The following is a 13,889-nucleotide window of genomic DNA, read 5'->3' as shown; positions in this document are numbered from 1 at the left end:
TGGATATCCTGTTTCATAGCAAGACCATGCAGTTGTGAAGCAAAGATCCAGAAATTCTTTACAACCACCCAGTGCTTGGAGGGGTGTGTGAATGGCATACGCTGTTTCTTTTTCCAGGTGGACCAAATGCAGGAAAAGGAGAAACAAAAAAGTCCTAAAATTTAAATGAAACAGAAGTCCGGAAACTTAAATCCTGGAAGTTCATTTCATTTCCTCTTTATGTTCCTAGGATGATGGCTGGATAACTCCGTGGTTAAGGAAGGAGCCAGAGATTGACAGTTGGACTCCCCCACTGAGCCTCCTGTGAGCAGACCCAGCCCGGGTGGCCTAGGGCCAGCTGCACACAGTCCCAGGGCGCCCCCAGTGGAAGGGAAGGGTAAAGCACTTCTGTGTATTCTCTATCTAGAAAACCCTGAAAAGGGCCATCATAAGTCAGAATTGGCTTGATGGCACATCATCATCACCATCCTTATTGCTAGGACAGCTGCAGCGCTAACATCCACATCCTCAGTCATCATGACATGGAGTAGTAAGTCTGTTCGCACCTTGGAAGCTCATCAATCTTGATGCCATATATTAGCATGCTGCCGTCATTTCATACGGCCTGGGGTGGGTGGGGTGAAACCTCTGGCACTCCAGATGTTTTGGATCACAGCAGCCCACAGCAGCTGGCCGCCGCCTCTCTTCCTCTCCGCCCCTCTTGGTCCCCCCCCCCCCGGCGCTTCCATAAAAGCCACTGGCCGGAGGGCACCCACCCGCAGCCGCCGGCCAGTCGAGGATGCCCGCTTGCCCTGGCGCAGCCGCCCGGTCCGCTTAGTGCCCGGCGCCTCCGACGGCCATGATCCTTGGGCGGCCGGCGGCGTTGGCGCTGCGTCTCCCGCCGCTGCTGCTGCTGGTGGTGGTGGTCCTGGTGGGCGCGACTGGGCTCGCGGCCGCTCCTCCGGCCCTTGCGCCCCCCTGCCCGGCGGTGTGCGAGCGGCTCCGCTGCCCGGCGCGCTCCCCGCAAGACTGCCTGGCCGTCGGAGGGGAGCTGCGGCCGGATCGGTGCGGCTGCTGTTGGGTGTGCGCGCCGGGCGAGGGCCGGCCGTGCGCGCCGGGCGGCCTCTGCGCCTCGGGGCTTTTCTGCCAGCGGCCCGCGACCGGGCGCGCAGCGGGCACTTGCGCGTGTGCGGAGTCCCCGCTGCCCGTCTGCGGGACCGACGGGCGCACCTACCGCAGCCTCTGCCACCTGCGGGCCGAGAACCGGCGCGGGGGCCCCCGGGACCTGCCCCCGGTCATCGCCGTCCAGAAGGGCCCCTGCGGGGAGAAAGGTAAGGGGTGCCCGAGTTTTCCCGGATGGACTACAAATCCCATCATTCCCCCCCCCTCTTCTCCGCCCAGCTAACAGCCGCGCCCCGGGAAGGGAGATTTTGGAAGCTGGCTGTTTGCTGGTTCACACGTGCAGGTTTTATACACGCAATCCCGCCTTGATGTTTGTTTGTTGGTTTGAAATAGTTTTAATCTCGCCTTTCTCCTTGAAAAGGATCCGAAGAAAGGCTTTTGCCCTTTAAAGACAATATGTAGAGTTGGAAAACAATTGGGGTACCGCGGTGGGTACCATCATCATCCAATGATGATGTCTAGAACCACACACAGCAAATAAGGAGGCCTCTTACAACATTAATAGGCAATAGGGTGGCAAAGATTAATAAGGATACCAAAACGTGAGGAATGTCACTCAGAAATGGGTGAGAGAAAGCGCAGAGCAGATGAAAAAAGAGTCACCTGGGGCTTCACCCCAGCGGGGGAGGGGGGGGACTTTAAAACCTCACTGAGAGAATCTGTTTTATTTTGCATATCCCCCCCCTTTCCTCTAAGGAGCTCATGGGGGGGGTACATGGCTTTCCTCCTGCTGGTCTCCATTGTGTTCTCACAACAATCCTGTAGAGTAGATCGAGGGTCTCTCACTGGCCCTAGGTCACTCAAGTCAGCTTCTCAGGGCTGAGTGGGGATTTGAGTCCTAGCCCAACACGTGGCCTGTTAACCACCTCCCCGACTGCTTGGTGTGGTTGGCGACCCCTGATTTAGGAAGTTTTTGGACAAATCCCATAGAAGAGGGTAAGTCTAGATCGATCCTCCAGCATTAGAGGTAGTGTATCTTTCAGAACCAATTGCTGGAGGAGAAACAGGGTGGACCAGCTTTGGCCTTCATGTACAGCTTCTGGGCTTCCTAGGAACACCCAGCTGTCCACAGCTGGAAACAAAAGTCTGGGCTGGGTTTTTCCCGATGCTCTTGTGCTTATATTTAAGAGGGCATAAGGGATATTGCAATACGTCACATTCTGATAATTAATTGTGTTTCTTCAAGTCAATTCTGACTTATTGAGAGCCTTTGGGTGGTTTTCCAGGTACACAGAATACTCAGAGGTGCTTTACCCTTCCCTTCCACTGGAGGCACTGTGGGACGTTGCAGCTTGCCCAAGGCCACCCAGGCTGGCTCTTCTCCCAGGAGGCACAAGTGGGGAATTGAACTACCAGCCTCTCCCCCAGGCAAATACCTAAACCTCTGAGCTATTAGCCAGCCTCATATTATAATATAATATAATTATATTAAATATAATTCCCCCCCAAGCTAGTCACGTGTGGGATATCAAGCAGCAAGTCCTACAATAACAAACAAGTATGAACCAGTCTTAGTAAGTGAAAGTTGAACATGTAAATATATTTCATTGAAAAGCATTCCTTATAGTAACTTTTCTATTTTTTTTTTAATGCTCTGGAAATATCTCTAGATACCACTTTTCCAGCAGATCTAGAAAGCATATTCTAATTTTTAAAAAGCCTTTATATTCCATCTGTTCTCCATGGCTCTCTTTCTCTCCCCTTGATCCTCACAAGAACCTTACAAGGTAGCGCAGTCTCAGAAAGAGGGATCAGCCCAAGCCATTCCAGGAGGCTTCCTGCCTCAGTGAGGACTAGAATCTTGGTCTCCCGACATGTGATCACACATCCCACACTGGCTGTTGCTGGTTTTACAGCTTCTTTGAAGGCTGTAATGAAAGACAATAAGAAGTAGATTAACGCTTTATGAACTGACTCCATAGAGAACTATTAAGATGGAGAAAGCTCTCTTGGTCAACTCAGCATTGTTTGGCAAGCAGCGCCTATTAAACTTGACTGTATTTGCTGTGCTAGCACTCATAATTATACCTGATATTCTTTCTGCAAAGAACGTCATCTGCTGTCAAGTTAGAATCAATTGTTGCTGCAGTATTAGAGGTGTTTGAGATGTCGGCTCCAATTGATGGCATATAGGGTAAGTGATGTCTCTTCCTTTTTTAGGAAGTGTTGACCCCAACAGCCTTCGATACAAATTCAACTTCATCGCTGATGTGGTAGAGAAGATTGCCCCAGCCGTTGTTCACTTAGAGCTCTTCCGCAGGTAACAGAGGCTCTGTGTCCGGGGCATTCCTTTCTGGACTACAGCTTCCATACTCCCCTGCTTCTCTCTCAGGAAAGATACCCAAGGCCAGTCCCAAAAGGTCTGGAACACAAATGTTGAGATGGTTCAAAATAAAATCAATCGTCGTATTAGAAAACAATTAAACATATGGGCCCAAATCCTGTTGTCTGATTCCACCTGAGCAATGGGTATGATGTCATAATCCCCGGCAGATTAATGCAGAATAAAGACTTCCTTTTTCAATGCTAGGGTGTATCTGGCTCACACACAGTGAGACAAATTCCCATGCAACCTGAAATTAAAGAAGGGAGTCTTTAATCAGCAGCAACAAGCCACTGGCTTGCCACTGTACATGCAGAATCTGCCAAACAGGTTTTCAGCCATCATGTATTAAAACTATGGAATAAAAACAGTTTAAAGCAATTTAAAAGTAGTTGGTTTTTTTTTAAAAAAATAGAGATATAAAAGGTGTAACATCCCCCTATTAAATATTGCCTTCCTTCGCAGTCCACTGCTTACTAAAAGACTGCTTGAAGAGAAAGTTCTGTGCCTGCTGAGGGAAGGGCACCATCCAGTGAAAGGGAGTTCCACAGCCCAAAAGTAGCCACTGAAAAGGCCCAAGCATGCCTGCAGAGGTGATGGAGCTGAGAGAGGGGGGGGATTCGCCCAAAGATCTTAAAATACGAAGAGGGGAGATGCAATATTTTGGACACTCTGGACCAATAAAGGCATGTAGGTTGTAACTGTTGGTTTGAATTATACCTGGGAATGAACAGGTGGCCAGTGAAGCTATTATAGCAAGAAATTCCATCCTTCCTTATTGCTCGTTTGGACCAACAGTCAAATTGCATCTAGGAGTTACTGCATTTTCCATACGTTTTCCTCCGACAAGAGTCATGTTGAGCACATCAGAGTAATAGTCCAGGTGGGATATAATTAAGGTACATGTCGCTGTGGTCAGATCAGATCTCTCCAGGAATGGGGCAGCTGATGTCCGAGTTTTAGCTGTAGAAATATACTCTTTGTCACCGCCGTGACCTGGGTATCTGGGCTCAGGAATGAATCCAGGAATGGCCAGAACAGTATTCTTAAATATTTATGCAATAGGACCCCCTTATCTGCGGAATCAGTATCCACTGATTTACTTATCCACAATCTAAAAATATTAAAAGAAAAATCCTAGAAACATATATTTATAAAGATGACGTTACCAGAACTGGCCCCTGGAGGGAGCCAGAGACCCTGCTATGTATATTGTTCTCAATTAAAATAGTGTTCACTATAAATCTGTGGTTTTCAGCATCCACTGTGGGGGGGCTTGAAACAGATCTGTGGATATGGGGGTCCTGCTACAAAGCATTAATGTTGAAATAATGTTGCTCAATTAATCACAGACGTCTCTTCTGCCAATTAATCTAGCTGATGGATCAACTAAACATGAGAGTCTGTGAAAGCTCAGCTGCGTGATTGAAGTTAAATTGATTAAGCTATTAACTAATTAGAACACTGATGAGTTGCCTCCCAAAAATCCCGCAGCTGGCCGACAGCCTCAGCTGAAATCTAATTGAATTTTCTGAACTCGCTTGCCTCCTGCAAGAGCACATCCAGATTCCTTGGGTACCAAAATAAGCAGCAGCCAAAATCCGAAAAGCAGGGGAAGGTGAGCTAAATATGCATAACAGCAAAAGTGTGATTATGGAGAAGCAGGCATTTTGGCAGGTTTATCTGTGTGGTTTCTCCGTTATTTGGGCCATTTGTATTGTCTTACACTGCTCTAAAGAGGACAGAGGTGAGGTTGGAGCCAGACTTAATCATGGTTTGAGTAGACCTATTAAAATCAATTGCACTTAACCATGAATAACGTGCACCCTAGGTTTCTGTGAGCCAACATCTGTGTTCAGTGTATATATTTACAGAGCAGAATCTCCACTTGTTTCTTCCTGACATTGCCATTTCCAAGACTCATGTACATTCCAAAAAGACAAATGTTAGATTAGTTATCACTCTTATATTTCACACACACTCTCCCCCCCTCCCCTCTTTCTTTTTCTGGTTTAAAAAACCAAATTTTAAAGACGAATTTTGAGAAAACACTGCAATTTAGACCAGATGTCTGTTCTGGACGTTACAGTCACTGGCCAGTCATCACCAGCTTTTCCCCATTCATGCTGAACCAGTCCCTTTTTTCCCTTTTGCTTGTCCTGAAAGAGGAAAAGTTGCATTTGGATGGAATCCCCGCTGGCTACATCTAAACAGTCCCATTGTCCAAAAATGCTCCATAGGCTTGGAAGGGGTATAAAGCTGGTCGTAATGGATTTTGTTCTTGTTTTTGCTGTGATCCTGGGCCAGGGCTCCTTATACGAACAAAGAAGTCCTGGTGTCTAGTGGTTCCGGCTTCATTGTGTCGGAAGATGGCCTGATCATCACCAATGCCCACGTTCTCACCAACAAGCAGAGGATCAAAGTGGAGCTCAAGAGCGGCCAACAGTTTGACGCCAAAGTCAAGGAGGTTGACAACAAGCTCGACATCGCCTTGATCAAAATAGATACGAATGTGAGTCTCTTGCTTTCTTTTCCAGCAGGATAGGAAGGAAAACCTGAGAAGCTTAGGTTCTGCCTAGGCAGGTTGGCTGGAGGGCGAGGCAACCACCTACTTAAGCAGCCTTGGTGCACATGACGATTGTTTGCTGCAAGGAGGGCAGCTTAGGAGCCGGATTCCCGCCCCCGCCCCCGGTGCCCAAATGTCTTTTCACTTCTGTGTAGATGCCACTCCCGGTGCTCCTGCTGGGCAGATCCTCCGACCTTCGCCCTGGGGAGTTCGTGGTAGCCCTGGGGAGCCCGTTCTCCTTGCAGAACACGGTGACGACCGGAATTGTGAGCAGCACACAGAGAGATGGCAAGGATCTGGGGCTGAAGGACTCGGATATGGAATACATCCAGACGGATGCCATCATCAATGTAAGTGACTTTGCTGGGAATGTTCCTTCTACAAAGCGGCTGAAGTTCCTGGCTGCTCTGATGGCTTGCTATCTGATGTAAGAACCTCCTTCTCTTGGGTCCATCCATGCAGTGGAGGCAAACGGGAAAGAGAGCCGGCCCTACCATTGGATATAAGGTATTCCCCTCTGGCAGCAAATGCGGAGAACAAGGTTGAAGCTTCCCTTCATTTCCCTCCCTTCCTGCATCCCTCCTTCCTTCCTTCCATTTGTGGAAGGACAGCAAAAGGGGGGGGGTGCAGCCTGGCCTCCAGTGGCAGGGAGTTCCAAAGTCTGAGAGCAACCACAGAGAAGGCCCTCTCCCGTGTCCCCATCAGATGCACCTGTGAGGGTGGCGGGACCATGAGGAAGGCCTCCTGTGATGATCTTAACACCCTAGTTGGCTCTCAATGGGAGATACAGTCTTTGGATCCAAGCCACTGAAGTCTTTATAGGTTAAAACCAGAACTAAGGCCTATGGGCTTCAGATAGCCACTGGGTTGGCCACCATGGAAATAAGGACGTTGGCCTGCATGGGCCTGCCATCCAGCATCACCCTTCTTATGTTCTTAAAGTACATTGGCACATGTTTCAGTGCATTCTGCCAGAAGCACAGAGCTGTAACTAGGATGGATGCTCAAGATGCGGAAACATAGAGAGCAACAATGGTTTCCTAGTGGAAAGGTAGGAACCTGTCTGGCTTATGAACCCGAACTCCAGCTGCTCCTCAAGCTCAGTACAGAACCCATAGGGGTGTCTTAGGCTTAGATCTGAGCATCCCTTCCTATTCATCCACCTTTTTCCTCATAGACACTAGTCTCCCATGACCTAAGCTTAACAAAGAGCACGGCAAAGTTCTGGCCTGTTAGCATGGCTAGTTATGACTCTGCCAATGTGTGTCTGGACAGATGGATTCAACTTTTCTCTGATTTCTTGATCTCTCTTACAGTACGGAAATTCCGGTGGGCCTTTGGTCAACTTGGTAAGCTCTTCTTTCGCTCTTCATCTTCCCGGACTCCTGCTTTGTCTAAACATCTCGACATGCTCTCTGTGTTTTTCTGCCCTGTGCTTTGGAATTTATCCACCCTGGCTCCTGAGTCCAAAGTGATCGTCCTCCCCTCCCCTACACACACACTCTCACATGGCTTGCTTGAAAGGTGAAAAGTTTCTTTTTGAGCTGTGAAGGTGGACAACACAGACCCAGCCGCTTCTGGCCCATGTTAGGGGCTATAATTGGGTTCATTTACCTGGCAGAAGCAACCAATTGTGCCAAATTAGAAGTCAGATTAATGTTTTTATCTGGTGAGTATATTTCTTCAATTTGTTGTCACCTCTGGTTGATGTGAAGCATTTAAATGGGCTGATGTTGAAAGTCCACAATGTCTTGTAAGTGGTGCTCTGTGTGGACGTTATTGGTATCTTATAGTCCAGAAGTTCCTTATTCCTTGTGGACTATACAGTAGGACCACCACCCCCTCTATTCATGGGATCAGTATCCACTGATTCACTTATCTGCTGGCTGAAAATACTAAATAAAAAACCTCCAGAAGTACATATTTACCATTTTTTCTGTGTATAAGACTATACTTTTGTCTAAAATCTTTAGACTAAAAATTGAGGGTCGTCTTATACATGGAAGTAAGCTGAGGAGAGAACAAAAACAAGTGGAGAGGAAAGCAGGGATCAAAGCGATACTGCAGCACTTTGATCCCTTTCCCCCTACACTTGCAAACCCCACTTTGATTTCTTAATTTTGGATTAGAAAAGTGGGGGGCAGTCTTATACATGGCGGTGTCTTATACACGGAAAAATACAGTATATGTTTCAAGGGTGCATTTTCCAAAACTGGCCACTAAGGGGAGCCAGAGACCATACTATGTATAGCGTTTGATCCTTTGCAATTTTCAGCATCCATGGGGGGGGGGGGGTTCTTGGAACCAATCCCTCAGAGATACCACAGTCATACTGTATAAGATACCATTGTGCATGCTTGGCATGGCCTTTATTAAACTGTTTAATTTATTGATATATTTTTATCACCTTTCTCCTGCTGAGGGCCTTGAGGTGGCTCACATATATATAGTATTCCTTGTGATAGATAGATAGATTCTCCTCACACTAGCAAGCTATTTTTTAAACAATTACAGTGTGTTTTCTAAATTTGGTGGTATGAGCATTTCTCCACCCCACTCCCAGGGCTGGATGCCACAAAACTGTTCAGTATTTATGTTACTGATCAGAAAGGGTTAAAAAAATGTCTTCCAGTCTGATCATAAGAGCTGAGGTTTTTCCCGGAACAGGATGGTGAAGTCATTGGCATGAACACCCTGAAGGTGACAGCTGGCATCTCCTTTGCTATTCCCTCGGATCGAATCCGCCAGTTCCTGGAAGATTCTCACAACCGTCAAGTGAAAGGTAGTGTTGTCAAGAAGGATGAGAAGGAGGCAGTTCTGTGATCCAATGAATGCCTGCATATCTGCATGCATGCAGAGGTGCTAACACATTATTTCTCGATTGATAAGAGGCTATTATATCTTATCAGAAGCCTCAGACCACAATTAGGGTAAGATGTGGAGTCGATGGTAATCTATCAGACTCCATTCAGGCAGAGAGAGGGGTTCGCCAAGGTTGTATTCTGGTGCCTACATTATTTAATTTGTATCTAAATGACCTTCCTAAAAGCTGCTCAGCACCTGAATTTCATTCCCCAAAGTTGGCTAAAAATCAATGTGCCTACTACTATACGCAGATGACATGGTTATCATGTCACTATCAGACGAATTCGACGTGCATTTATGAGTTACTGCAGGAACAACCTATTAACAATTAATTTCAAGAAAAACAAAATACAGTGGGGTCTTGACTTAAGAACGGCTTGAGTTAAGAACATTTTGACTTAAGAACCGCTCTCATAGGAAAATATTGACTTGACTTAAGTACTTAGATTTGAGTTAAGAACTGAAAAAAACCCACGTGGGAGGCAGGGAAAGTGCAAAAAGTGAACTTTCAGTTAACTGTTGGCCAGTGAAAAGGGTGCCTGTCTGCTTCCTCACTCCTCCCAGCGTTTAGAGAGTGGATTGGGAGACAGTCTTCAGACTGCCTGGTACTGTCCTGCCTGGATTGTATTTTCCCTGCCTTCCCTGAACCTTTCTTGACCTAAGAAAAAAAGAAACAAAATATACCCCTCTAGTGGTCGAAGGCGGAATAGCAGCTTCCTATTAGTTTCTATGGACAGAAAAGAGCAGATACGGGTTAAATGGTTTTCAATGCATTCCTATGGGAAATGCAGATTTGACTTGAGAACTTTTTGACTTGAGAACCGCCTTCCAATACGGATTAAGTTCTCAAGTCAAGACCCCACTGTAATGGTTTTCTCTAGGCATAATAAAGTTAAAGAATAGGTTATTGAGGGCCAGCATATAGATCAAGTTAAAACATGTGCATTTGACAGAACTGGTCACTAGAGGGAACTAGAGACTAAAGATTCTTGTTGTTGACGAATACATAGCATGGTCTCTGGCTCCCTCTATTACCCAGTACTGGTAATACATGTGAAAATATTTCTTATTTGGATTTATTTTCTTTTGTCACACTATGTATAACTTTTGTTATTAACCAGTTTTCAGTATTTGGGGGGTGGGCTTGGAAGCAATCTGCCCCAGATATGGTAGCCCTACTCTACTGTGTCTACTGAATGTCTACCGAGTCGGCAACCTACAGTATGTTCACCCACGTCATCAATTCCTCTTTCTGTCATGGACATACAAGTTGCACAGCACCTGTGCATGTAACTATTTTTATCCTTGTTTCTATCTACCATTTTTACCTGCAAACACAGAGTCTGATGTTTTGTGTGAACTTGGTATTTGCATGGTCCCCCCCCCCCCTTGGCTTTTTAAAGAATACTTCTGTCTGTACTTCTTTTTAGGGAAGAGTAGGACCAAGAAGAAATACCTGGGGCTCCGAATGCTTCCTCTCACATTCAAGTAAGTTCTTGTCCTCATTTCCTATGTTGCTCTCACCTGTCAAGTCCTTACATGACCTCTGGCTGCATCATTGAGTTTAAAGGGTAGCCTTACATGACTTCAACCATGTTCTCATTGTCTGAATATTTGAAACACTGAAAGTTGCCTATTTTATTTTATTGCTGGGAGGTTTTATGCAACACCTACCTTGAACAGGCTGAGAATCATCGGACTGGGAAATGGGCATGAACTGTTAGTAGAGGCCCTCCAGATGTCTTGGACTACTACTCTCAGAATTCAGTAGCTCACTGGCTGGGGGGGATTTTGGGAGTTGTACTCCGCAAACTCTGGAAGGTACCTACCAGGGGGAAAGCTACCTTCGATAGAAAAAGCCCTCTGGGCCAACACAGCTGGTGCTGAAGGCTTCTGGGAATTTAAGTCCAGGAGCAACTGGGTCACCCAAGGTTGGGAATCACTGCCCTAATGGACCACTTTGGGGGTTAACTGTTCTAAGGACCGCGTGGGGAACCTACTCTGTTGGGGAGGAAGGGTTGGGACATGAAAGGGGGAGGGAAATATGAGTGGGAGAAATACTAGTATCTGAGGGATTCCCTTGTTGCCCATCCTTTCAGACACTATGGAACATTCCTTCTCACATTTTAGTGTACCTTCCAGAGTTAAAACTGGGAACAGGTGCTCCAAACCAACCACGTCCACCCCATACCTCATTTCCTGGGGCTCAATCCTGCAATGGATGTCTTCCAATACCATAGGGTCGTTAGACATGGTCAGCCTTTAATTTTGCCCGACTGGCGACTGTTCAGGTGGGTGGGTGGCACTGACTTTATTTAACTTATGATCCGTGATCTGTAGCCCTCAGAGGCCCCATTTAAATCTAAATTGCTTTCAGATTCAACTGCATTTTTAAAATGACAGTGGATTAGTGTTTTGACATTATAAATGTTGTAGGTTTTTAACCACACCTTTTCCAGATGAAATCTGGTCAAACCTCAGGTTTTTAGAGGTTTGGATTAAAAACAATGAAATAAATACCCTGCTTGCAAAGGCTCTGGGGCTAGTTCTACAAACTGAAGGCTTTCTTTGCTAACAGAGTTTGGGATTTCCATGTTTGGGATGGAATTCTAAGAGATTAAGAGAAGTGAAAAAATGACTTTGATGGATTAAAACTGCTAGAAGGGCTCAAAACCAGTGTGCCTAACGGTGATGGTAGCCTCAGTGTTGCAGGAGCGGATGCTTCCCCCAAAGTAATCCCCCCCCCTCTCCCCATTCTGAATGGTCTGTCTGATGCAGTGCTCCCTCTCTTTTCTCAGCCTTATCCGCGAGCTGAGACGGAGAGACAGGCACTTCCCGGACCTGATCCCTGGTGTCGGCGTTTATGTCTACGAAGTGATTCAAGGAACAGCAGCTGCAAGGTGAAGCGACAGATGCAAGCATGCACGCGTGAGGAGCATGGATGCAACCTTCTAGAGGCAGGGATGAAAAACCAGGAGTGGGGAAGCGAGATCAGGGTGCATTTCCTTCATCCCTCTGGGGATATAGATTATCACCTTTCTCTGGCAACAATGGGCAGAAGGTTCAAACTGTTAATGATCAAAGGATTTACCAACACACCACTCTGCTGTGATCACGGCAATAGGCAATATTTATTTGAACTCCTGCATCTTGCTTTCCCCCAGTTAAAACAATGCAACTTAAGTCAGTTTACCCAATTAAATAAAAAAAACAACAACAAAGTAAGACACTGGGGTTGCATTTATGGGGAAGCAGTGTGTAGTAGCAATAAAGTGGCAGGCATAAAGCCACCCTGAAATCACGGGTCATTTCAGAGCAGATGTCCAGCCCGCCCGAGAGTGGAGTTGTTTGCAAAGCACATCGGCTGAAAGTCAATCTGGAAGGGCAGCAACTGTACTGAACTCTTTTGCTGTTATGAAAAAAAAGGCTCCAGCCGCAGTTGCCCCTTTCAAATCCTTGCTTGTTCTTGTGTATTTTTTTTTTTTTTTTTGAAAAAAATAAATCTGGCTTTGGTTGCAGTGCCGGCCTGGAAGACGGAGACGTCATCATTGCGATTAATGGGAAAACGGTCACTTCAACCCACGACGTCACGGACGCGGTACAACGAAGCAACAACCTCGCCATTGTGGTGCGGCGAGGGAACGAAGACATCATCCTGACAGTCAGGCCAGATGAAATTGATTAAAAATTGCCCTTCTAATGCAAAAGTGTGGTATGGAAATCCTGAATTGAGCCTGTAACCAATAGCTTAGACCGTAGGTATATAGAACATAGTTTTTTTTAAAAATGGGCAGTGTATACAACTTAGCAAAGAGCCCAGTGGGAAAGCGGGACATGTTACAGTGGTTTGATTTGACTGTTTCCATCCAAGTGAGGCAAATGAGGGTGGGGTGGTGGTGGAGGAATACCCTTCTGGCTACACAATTCTAGCAGAAGGCATTTCAAACATCACCTGGCCTGAGATTATGCACTGAAGCGTCAGCTTCTACCTGCAAGATCCAGGACGAAAGATGCAGAACAGTAGAGATGAAAGGTAACTCAATGCCAGAAATTGCCTGCAAGACAAGAAATAAGCTTAATTGAGACCCAACCATGTTGCTCTGGCTTGTTCTGACGTAGCACTAAAAAACAGACCTTGGAAGAAATACAGTAGGACCCTCGTATTCACGGGATCGATATGTGAGGTTTAACTTGTTTGAAGTCTGGAAATATTAAAAGAAAAAAACTAAAAATATGTAGTTTCATGATATATTTACCAAAACTGGCCACTAGAGAGAGCCAGAGGCCAGGCTATGTATTCTTGGTGAGGAATACACAGCACACTCTGTTTTCCTCTAGTGGCCAATTCTGGCAATACATGGTGAAAATACTTTTTTTAGATGTTTTTCTTTTACCATGCTATGTAGAGCATTTGCGGTTTTCAGCATTTGCAAAAGCCTTGGAACCAATCCTCCAGGGATACATAGATCCTACTGTACTTTTAAAGATTTCAACTCCACTTAGCACAACTGCTGGACATAACTTTTATTATTTTTTGAAACCAGTATAAAATGGTACCATTTCCAAACGCTGGTTAAAATCAGATCTCTCTTGCCCATGTGCTCTAATGGTCATTCCTTTCCAACCCCATTAAGCAAAGGCAAAACAGAAGAAGCAAAGATCATCAAGGATTATCTTAACCTGTCTTGTAAGCCCGGCTCTTCAGCCATTATAGTAAGACCAGTCTGGACATTCAGAACAAACGAGCATTTCAGCAGATCTGCCTTCGAAGTGTTTCAAAGCAAGAACCTTTTAACGAGCAGAACGTGGGATTACAATGGGCAAACCAGCAGTTTCCAAACTTTCTCAAGTCACAGACCCCTTTTATAATAGCCAACTAACCTGTAACACACACACACGATAAGTCTGAATTGACTTGACAGCACATGATTATTTATATTTCAATTCTTTCAGGAAATAGAGTGTTGCTAGACT

The 13,889-nt window shown here is 45.9% G+C and overlaps 1 protein-coding gene across 1 annotated transcript; it reads left to right on the top strand.

Annotated features, from left to right (window-relative positions):
• Positions 1–754: 754 nt before the first annotated feature.
• Positions 755–12,622, top strand: HTRA4 (HtrA serine peptidase 4). Its single transcript, XM_072978826.2, has 9 exons — positions 755–1,310; positions 3,322–3,421; positions 5,792–5,996; positions 6,206–6,400; positions 7,367–7,399; positions 8,718–8,832; positions 10,346–10,403; positions 11,714–11,815; positions 12,435–12,622. The coding sequence occupies exons 1-9, from the start codon at positions 839–841 to the stop codon at positions 12,598–12,600; spliced, it is 1,446 nt and encodes a 481-aa protein (XP_072834927.2). The 5' UTR covers positions 755–838; the 3' UTR covers positions 12,601–12,622.
• Positions 12,623–13,889: the final 1,267 nt, after the last annotated feature.

Source organism: Pogona vitticeps, chromosome 8 (genome assembly GCF_051106095.1).
Source record: "Pogona vitticeps strain Pit_001003342236 chromosome 8, PviZW2.1, whole genome shotgun sequence".
Classification (NCBI taxonomy): Eukaryota; Metazoa; Chordata; class Lepidosauria; order Squamata; family Agamidae; genus Pogona; species Pogona vitticeps.
This window is presented reverse-complemented; position numbering and strand designations above follow the sequence as displayed.

Excerpts from the sequence above, each read along its gene's own strand:
- HTRA4 (XM_072978826.2), top strand. The coding sequence starts at position 839 with ATGATCCTTGGGCGGCCGGCGGCGTTGGCGCTGCGTCTCCCGCCGCTG. Across the intron at positions 5,997-6,205 it reads TGATCAAAATAGATACGAAT|ATGCCACTCCCGGTGCTCCT; the intron begins GTGAGTCTCTTG and ends ACTTCTGTGTAG. Across the intron at positions 10,404-11,713 it reads ATGCTTCCTCTCACATTCAA|CCTTATCCGCGAGCTGAGAC; the intron begins GTAAGTTCTTGT and ends CTCTTTTCTCAG.